This window comes from Pyrus communis, chromosome 5 (assembly GCF_963583255.1).
Source record: "Pyrus communis chromosome 5, drPyrComm1.1, whole genome shotgun sequence".
Taxonomy (NCBI): Eukaryota; Viridiplantae; Streptophyta; class Magnoliopsida; order Rosales; family Rosaceae; genus Pyrus; species Pyrus communis.
The window spans coordinates 9,887,215-9,897,000 of record NC_084807.1 but is presented as its reverse complement, the minus strand read 5'-3'; the positions used below and the strand labels follow the sequence as shown (position 1 = coordinate 9,897,000).

At 37.0% G+C, this 9,786-nt stretch overlaps 1 protein-coding gene across 1 annotated transcript; it reads right to left on the bottom strand.

Annotated features, from left to right (window-relative positions):
- Window positions 1-4,542: 4,542 nt before the first annotated feature.
- On the bottom strand, window positions 4,543-6,993 carry LOC137735685 (plasmodesmata-located protein 8-like). Its single transcript, XM_068475130.1, has 3 exons — window positions 6,102-6,993; window positions 4,778-4,885; window positions 4,543-4,674 (listed from the first exon to the last, which is right to left on the bottom strand). Exons 1-3 carry the CDS (start codon window positions 6,883-6,885, stop codon window positions 4,670-4,672), a joined length of 897 nt encoding a protein of 298 aa, XP_068331231.1. The 5' UTR covers window positions 6,886-6,993; the 3' UTR covers window positions 4,543-4,669.
- Between the last annotated feature and the right edge of the window lie 2,793 nt (window positions 6,994-9,786).

Sequence of the window (9,786 nt, the reverse complement as noted above, 5' to 3'; positions counted from 1 at the left end):
CTGCTACTGGATATTTGCCTCTGAACTCTACCTTTATATTACATGATGTGCTTTGTGTGCCCCAGTTTAAAGTTGATTTCATGTCTGTGAGCAAACTTACACAGGGATTGCATTGTTCGGTAACTTTTTTCCCTTTTTGTGTATTTTGCAGGATATGGCCACGAAACGGACGATTGGTTTGGGTAAGCAACGCAATGGCCTTTATTACTTGGTGTCACTCATGTCCGACAAATCCCGCACAAACAAGCACCAACATTCACACTAGCCCACCTGCAACCATAGCTTGACTACCATTGACCTCTGGCATCGTCATTTAGGACATGTTTCCTCATCTAGATTAAGTTTTATGTCAAAACAATTGTTACAATTTCCTTTTAATTATAGTCAACTTTGTGATGTCTGCCCTTTGGCAAAACATCGTTTACCTTTTGGTAATAGTTCAATTTCAACATCTGCACCTTTTCAACTTATCCATTGTGATATCTAGGGACCTTATAGACATGCTTCACTTTGTGGCGCTCATTATTTTCTTACTGTTGTCGACGATTTCACCCGTTTTGCTTGGGTGTTTTTGATGCGTCATAAAAATGAGACACAAAAGCTTTTACAAGATTTCTTTTCCCTTGTCTGCACACAATTTAATTTCACTATCAAACAGCTTCGTGTTGACAACGGAGGAGAATTTCTTTCTTTCCAAATTTTTTTTAAGGCAAACGGCATTCTTTTTCAACATTCTTGTGTTTATACGCCTCAACAAGATGGTGTTGTCAAGCGCAATCATCGACATATTCTTGAGACTGCACGAGCTTTGAAGTTTCAAGCTCATCTCCTTTCCAAATTTTGGGGGGAGTATGTTCTTACCACCATTCATATTATCAATCGCTTGCCTACTCCAGTTTTAAATTTCAAAACCCCCTTTGAAAAACATTTTGGCAAACCTCCAACTTATTCCCATTTGCGTGTTTTTGGCTGTCTTGCCTATGCTACTAATGTTCATATCTCTCACAAATTTGCTCCTCGTGCAGTCGAAAGTATTTTCCTTGGTTATCCTATAGGTCAAAAACTTTTAAACTTTATGATTTATCCACTCACAAAGTTTTCACCAGCAGGGATGTAGTTTTTCATGAAAATATATTTTCGTATCATCTTGAACCGACTCCTACCACCGATCCATCATCAGATCCCCCTTCTAATCATGTCTTGCGTACACTACTTGACCTTGTTTTCGACTCACAATTCCATCCTTCTACTATTCCACCACCTGACATCAGCTTACCCTACTCTAATAACCATTCAATCATTCCACCGACTCACCATATCCCCCATAATCCTCTTATCAACCAGCCTTCACCAGGAATCATGTCCCAACCCATACCAGTGCCTGCATCAACCCTTTTAGCAGACCCCACTAACCCTATCCTTATCCCAGCCCTCATAGCTGCCCCTACCAACCCACCCGCCCCTCTCCGCTAATCCAACCGTGTCAAGACTCGTCCGTCTAAACTTAATGATTATGTTTGCTCTATCACGTTACCAACTTCCATTTCGTCGTCTTCATTGCTGCTAGGTCCTACGCCACACAAAGGTACTCGTTATCCACTTTGCAACTATATTTCTTATTACCGCTATTCGCCATCACATCTCTCTTTTATTGGTCAAGTTCAGCAAGATATTGAACCCACTACATATGAGGAGGCAGCACCTCATATTCATTGGCAGCAAGTTATGCAATCTGAATTGCAAGCTTTATAGGATAATCGTACTTGGACTAGGACCTCTTTGCCTCTTGGTAAGAAGCCTATTGGCTATCGTTGGGTTTATAAGATCAAATGTCATTCTAATGGTTCTATTGAGCGTTATAAGGCTCATTTAGTTACTAAGGGTTTCACGCAAATGGAAGGCATTGATCATCATGAAACTTTTTTCTCCTACTGCCAAGATGGTTACTGTTTGGTGTTTGTTATCCCTCGCAGCCACATTTAATTGGTCACTTCACCAACTTGACGTTAACAACGCTTTTCTTCATGGAGATTTAAATGAAGAAATTTATGTCTCCTCCACCTGGTTTTCGATGACAAGGGGAGAATGTTGTATGTTGCCTCCATAAATCTTTATATAGTTTAAAGCAAGCCTCGCGTCAATGGTTTGCTAAATTCTTTGAGGCCATACAATCTGCTGGTTTTACTCAGTCTAAAGCTGATTATTCGCTCTTTACGCGCCATCATGGAAAGTCTTTTACAGCTCTTCTTATTTATGTGGATGATATTGTGATCACAGGTAATGACTCCATGGCAATAGCGGTGCTCAAAGATTTCTTGCATAGTCGCTTTCGAATCAAGGATCTTGGTGATTTGAAATACTTTCTAGGCATTGAAGTTGCTTGTTCACGTAAGGGTATTTTTCTTTCTCAACGTAAATATGCATTGGAAATTCTTAAAGATGGTGGGTTGCTAGGTGCAGCACCTGTTGAGTAATGGTGATTTACTCAAGGATCCGTCACAATATAGGAGGCTAGTTGGGCGTCTTATATACCTTACTATTACAAGACCTGACATCACTTATTCAGTGCACAGTTTGAGTAGGTTTATGCATGAACCTCGAAAGCCCCACATGGAAGCTGCTCTATGTATTTTGCATTATCTCAAGAATGCACCAGGACAAGGTCTTTTCTTCTCTTCTCAAAATGACTTGTCTTTGCATGCATATTGTGATTCTAACTGGGCAGGTTGTCCAATTACTAGACGGTCAACTACAGGTTATTGCATTTTCTTGGGCTCTTCTTTAGTTTCATGGAAATCAAAGAGACAAAAGACCGTTTCATTGTCTTTGGCAAGACAAGGTCTTTTCTTCTCTTCTCAAAATGACTTGTCTTTTCGTGCATATTGTGATTCTGACTGGGCAGGTTGTCCAATTACTAGACGGTCAACTACAGGTTATTGCATTTTCTTGGGCTCTTCTTTGGTTTCATGGAAATTAAAGAGACAAAAGACCGTTTCAGTGTCCTTGGCGGAAGCAGAATATAGGGCTATGACGAATACTTGCCAAGAGTTGTCATGGCTCAGATATCTTCTCAAAGATCTTCGTTTGGCTCATTCCAAACCCGCTTTGTTATAATGTGATAATAAAGCAACTTTGCATATTGCGGCTAACCCGGTTTTTCACGAGAGAACACAACATATCGAAATTGATTGCCATTTTATTCGGCAAAAGATTCGAGAAGGGGTTGTTGCAACAAGGCATGTTTGTTCTTCATTTCAATTAGCCGATGTGCTTACTAAAGCTTAGGGAAAAGAAACATTTATTCCTCTTGTTTGCAAGTTGGGTGTGAATGATATTCACTCTCCAACTTGAAGAGGAGTATTGGAAAAGATATTCACCAAATCTAGGATTCTCCGAGATTGTTTAGGAAAAGATTTGTATTTAATTTGTAATTCCTTTTCTTGTTAGATTTGAGATTTATTAGGAGAATGCTCCTGTATATATTGTATTATTCAGATCAATGAAATCATTCATTCGAGACAATTCTTTCTCGTAATATTCTTTCTTCACACTAAGAAGTGTAATAAAAGTACTTGTGATAACTCCACGATAATTAAGTGACATCCTCTGATCATGGCTACGTCAAATTAAATTTATGCTAAGTGTAATAAAAGTACTTGTGATAACTCCACGATAATTAAGTGACATCCTCTGATCATGGCTACGTCAAATTAAATTTTGATGGTTTGGTAGCTCTGGACAAGGCAACAACTGGTTTTGCTATCCGAAATGACATTGGACATCTTATTAGTGGTGGTGCTATTAACTTTGATGGGGCTAGTATCTCGGAAGTGGAAGCGAGGGGTTTAAGAGTGGGGCTTTTGTATGCTCTAAGGAAAGAAATTTTGAATATTATGGTGGAAGGCGACTCCAGTCATTCATGCAGTTTAAGGTCTATGTTCGATCCCATTGAACCTTGTTCATATCAATGAAGATATCAAGTGGCTGGCCCCCAAATTTAGTAGCATCAAGTGGAACCACATTTTCAGAAAGACTTAACTTTGTGATTGATACTTTTGCCTGTTAGGGTATCTGGATCTCGGATTGTCATATTTGAGATTATTGTACCCCAAGTTTTGCCTCTTCTGCTCTTTCACATATAGTTCTGGAAACAGTTGTATTTATAATTTCTCTTTTTAATGAGTTGTTCTTCAGAAAAGAAGTTATATTTCGAGTTCGATTATTAATTGAAAGTTCCCATGACGGTGAGGTTAGTCAAAAACTATAAAAGGAAAAAGAAAAGTACACACGAAGACACATTTTAGAGAACTTCGGCCACCAAAAGAAAAAGCAAAGAGATGATGGGTTTGCCGTTTACAAAAAGAAAAGTTGCTTAAATACCAAAAATAAAGTGATGTGGGTTTTTGTTCGACAGCATAAAGCTAAACGGAATCAGCAGCCCTTTCGAAGTTGATGGAAATTTGAGTGCTAGCTCCTTTATGCTACAGGATAACACCACCTTCTTTTGAAGAATACTATTTCGTATTAAAAGAGAAAAAAAGTTGAGGGCATAAAGCTTTCACAAGAATATTAAAGCCAATACCAATTTGTGGTCTTCCATCATAATGATTATGCATTCTCCATATCTTCAAGGAAAGTGCCAGAGAGATCTCTCCATCCCCTTAATTAACTAACCTGTAAGCATGATTAATTCCCATAATCAATGATTGATTAATGATAATATACACACACACAATTAATTACTAAAGTGGAGGGAGAATATTTGTATTTTATTTACCCATCGTTTTCCTGCAAATTGAGAGAAGAACAATTAGAATAGCTAAACCTGCTACTGCCCCAACAATAATGGCCACTGTCTTTCCCGCATTGTCTTCGTTAGAGAAATCTAACAAACATGGAAAGAAAAAGTGAGAGGAATAGTAGTATTGATCCATAATACGTAAACATTTGATTGAAGATAAGCGAAGCTGCCACCACCACATATATAAGAGTGATTACGACTTTTCAATACTCTCTTTTTACTTAATAAATGCGTAATTTCTAACTCGAGAATTGCTACTCAGCCTCTCTTAAAAACAATTTGAGCAGAACATATTAACATCTAATTTTACCTTATATAATGTTTCGACCTGAGTGCATTCATAATAACACTAAAAATGAATAATACACGTGTCAATAAGTCACACATAATCTTATTTTAAAGCAGTCTAAATAGCATTTTTGAAGCGCTCATTCTCAACAAAATGTAGCTTTAAGCAATTCACTAATAATCTTAATCGAAGAAAACACGGGGATATATATATATATATATATATATATATATATATATAGAAATCAGTGAGTGTGGAATATGTGGACTTTTCCTTCTTTGCTACTTAAAAGAACAGAGCAACACATTTTGATCAGTCCATCAAAGCTTATAATCAACTATAAGCTAGCAAATTGGTAAAGCAAATCAGAAAATGATATATTGTCAACTATAAGCTAGCAAGAAACTACTACTACTACCCCGTTTAATGCTTTGACCTTTTTACTTTATTGACCTTGGCTTTATGAATTTTTCCTGTTTTGCTTTCAATAATTAAAGTGGTCAACATGTTATTTTAATTAAATAACATTTTGGCCCTAATAATTGAACTATCTTAATTTCAAAAACTTATCTAACAAATTAAGTTAGCCACAATGGTAAGATTACCATAACAATTCATTTGGTCCTTAATATTAAAATCGGTACAATTGGTCCCGTTTGTCCACCGTCAATCGTTTTTGTCCTTCTATGAAAAATCTCTTTTAAATTGAGGGTATTTTTGTCCAATCAACTCATTCACTTGCTTTTTCCAATTAACAAAGATTTTCTACATAATGACCAAAATGATTAATGGTGGACAAACTTAGGGATAACTTCTATCGATTTTCAATGTCAAAGATCAAAGTGAGAAGTTATGTCAATCTTAGGGACTATTTTGGCTAAAAAGCGTAGATAATTTCCTATTCTCTATGACATCATTCTTAATTTATGATCCAAAGGACAAACTTAATCTGATTTTATCATGGTTTTGCTTTCAATGCTGCCACTATAGAGAAGATGAGTGTAATTGTACCTGAGGCTTTATAGTAACCAGACGCCCAATACCGAGCATAACACTGAGCCAAGAACACATCAACAGCTGCTGCTGATCCACATAAACTCTTCAGCTTTCCAACAGCATCAGCAATGCAAGAAGAGCAGTCGTTTTGGGTCAAATCGCCCAAACACTGAGCAAACCCTTCAACCAAACCAGAGCTAGTAACCCTAAAACCATTTGCCCCTTGCAAGTCAGCAAGCACATCATCCCTTCGCCGAAAGAATTCAACATCATCTTTCACACCACTTTTACTGCATTTTCTATACCTTAGGCTTGTATCAAGCTTCCCCAAGAAATCAACATGCTCATATCTTACAAGGCATCCGTCTAACTGCAGGGAAGCCCCATACGAGTAGGGACATACCAAAGTGATTTGATTCACTGCGCTTACGATGCATTTTGAGCAGTCGAAAATCTTTAAGTCACCTCGGCACTGGTACAAACCGTAGATGGATCCTTCTGGTGTTGAGCTTCCATCTGGTGTTGAGCTTCCATTTCCGACTGCAAAATTGTTGTAAGAAACTTGAGAGGATGAGCTGACAACTGATGATAGGAAAGAGTTGAGGTTGGCTTCAAAGGGTGAGTTTAGTTGGTATTTTTCTTGGGAGCAGCCTGCATAGATGAAGATGCGGGATTTGATTGGGTAGCCATGGATAGTGATTAGTGTAGAAAAGAGAAAGAAAATAGAGGAGATTATTATTCTCTGGGCTAAGATTGTTTTCTGTGTAGAGTAGTGTAAGTGAAGGTTGTTCATGACCATTTTTTTTCCTCGCTTTTTTTTATCGTTTTGGTATCACTTTCCTTTTGTATGGTTTTTGTTTTGTAGTTTGGTGGTGATGGTTTGAGAGAGTGAGAGTGAGGGATTGGTTGCTTTTTGGTCTTTCTTCATTTCTCATGTGAACACTTTGCGATGAAGAAAGGGCCCATATTTTCTCTTTAAGACCATATTTTCTCTTTAAGGGTCTACCTGTATGTGTTCTTAGTTAAAGCATCTGCTCAAAAGTTATACTCTTTTTATTCTGAGATGCTCAAAATTATACGTTGATCTAGAATAGATAGTCATAAAGATGAGCACGCAGACTGGTTCTTTTATTACTAAACATATAACCCTATCAAGTGCCGTGGGGAACGTCAAAACACAAGCCGACATGTGATAAGTTTAAAACAAGTACCGTAACTTGGCGTGCCTAATTGATGTATCTATATATGATACAAAATAAACTGTCATAGTATAGCTGCATTCTATTTTGGGATTTTATAACGAATGATCCTTGAAATCGGCTTATCTTTATTTTTGTCCCTCAATTTCAAAATCGATAAATGTAACACAGATGAGACCCATAATTTCAATAACATATATGGTGATATGTGTGGAACTTACCAACAAAAAAAAAAAAGCAAAAAAAAAAAAAAAAAACAAAAAAACAAAAACAAAAAATTGTTATAAGTATATAAAAATTTAACAAACAATTTAAAAGTAAAGAGGTGTTTTTATATAGGTACATTTCATAATTTCTCATAATTTTGATCATGGATACTTTGTTGTTATTTTAAGTATGTTGGATATGGAGTTTTTGCCATAATAAGCATGATATGCTTTGACTAATTGTCGAATACCCAAAAAAATAAAAAAATAAAAAAAAATAAAAAAATAAATGCAAGAGAAGAAGGAGAAAACTTATGTGGGCCTCAGCTTGCTACTAGACCTAGGTGAATGACATTATCACCCATTTAAGAGTTGCTATTTAGAGTAACTCCTGCATTGCGAAGGCCCCTAGGGCTACCACTAGTAACTGCCTTTAATGAACAGTATCTGTCTTTTGCATCTCCACCTCTAAACTGAATAGTCATGGCAATAGGTAATAAAATATTAGTAATTTTTATTTTATAAAATAATACAAAATAATTTTATTTGTAATTTCGAATAAGATTTCTAATCGTTCTCATTGCGCCACGTGTCATTATCTGAAAAGACAATTATTAGTGATAAATTTCGATAAGATTTTTATCCAGTGTCGTTGTGTCACGCGTCGTTACCTTTTTAGAATCGTTGAGGATAGATTTTCGATAATATTTTTAACCAATCACGTCGCACCACATGTCACAATCTGTTTACAATCTTTGAAGAAAGATTTCGATTAGATTTTTAATGAATGACGGCATGCCACGTGGCATTATCTGCAACCTAATCCTTTCTTTTTCCTCCATATAAACTCACCATCCATCCTAAGAAATCACACACCAAAATCAAAATCTCTATCATTATTCATAGTTTCTGCTTCCTTCTAACAATGTCTTCTTCTTCAAAGATGTTATGGGAAATCGAGGAGTAAGAGAAAGAATTGTTTAAACAAGGGGAAGAAATGTTTAATCTCTAGGTGGCCCAAAATGAGATGGAAGAAGAAGAGGATGAGGAGCGTAGAAAGAGAGATGATGAAGCAAAAAGCCAAAGAGCCTCACATTCCCGTCGAGTCATCCAAGCTGTGGCTCAGATCTGTAGGTTCAGCCGTTCCGCAAATATTGATAGATGCAAGTAAAGATAAGGTAAGGATCTTTTGGACGATTATTTTGTCCGTTGATGTGAAAATTAACTTGACACACAAATTAAACCCTATGGATGACAATTGTAGTATATGAGCAAATAGGGATCGTTCTAGACCGGGGATTAACTAGGGATGCTAATCAATGTGAAATTGACTCAAAAACGTAAAATAAAGTTTAAAACACTAAACTAGACTCAAAGAATGCGAAACTAAACGCTTAAAGCACTAAGACAAACCAAAAGACTCAAACATCACCCAAAACACTCAAAACTGCCTTAAAAACACTTTCTGGGCAGTTTTGAGCACTTTGGTGATGTTTGAGTCTTTTGGTTTGTCTTAGTGCTTTAAGCGTTTAGTTTCGCATTCTTTGAGTCTAGTTTAGTGTTTTAAACTTTATTTTACGTTTTTGAGTCAATTTCACATTGATTAGCATCCCTAGTTAATCCCCGGTCTAGAACGATCCCTATTTGCTCATATACTACAATTGTCATCCATAGGGTTTAATTTGTGTGTCAAGTTAATTTTCACATCAAATTTTGGCGCCATTGCCAGGGATTAGCAAAATTGCTAATCCCTTGTGTTTTTGCCGTGTGTTTTTAGTGTGATTTACCTATTTATCTTATTTTTTGTTGTTTTCTTGGTTTAGGTACTAGTGCATGACGCGGAGTTCTCAAACTGTGCATGCACATATCTTGGACTTTAATGACGATTTTGAACGTGATTTGAGAAGAAAGAGGAGGCATCCCGAACCTAGTGAACCTAGTTCAAGTTCAGAGGCCGAATCTGAGTTTGAAAGTGTGGAAGAAGAAGTTATGGCAGCGGACAATCGGACCATTAAAGAGCTTTCGGCCTCGGGGTTGGCCAATGCCGCACCATTATGCATTCAATACCCCGCGGCTGCCCAAGGCAAGACCGATGAATTCGAGTTGAAGTCAAGCTTGTTGCACCACATTCCGAAGTATCATGGGCTGTCCATGGAAGATCCAAACAAGCATTTGAAGGAGTTTGAAGTTGTATGCTCAAGCATGACACCCATTAACGTTGATGGGAATATTATGAAGATGAAAGCTTTTCCATTCTCTCTTGTGGAAAAGGCTAAGGATTGGCTTTATGAATTG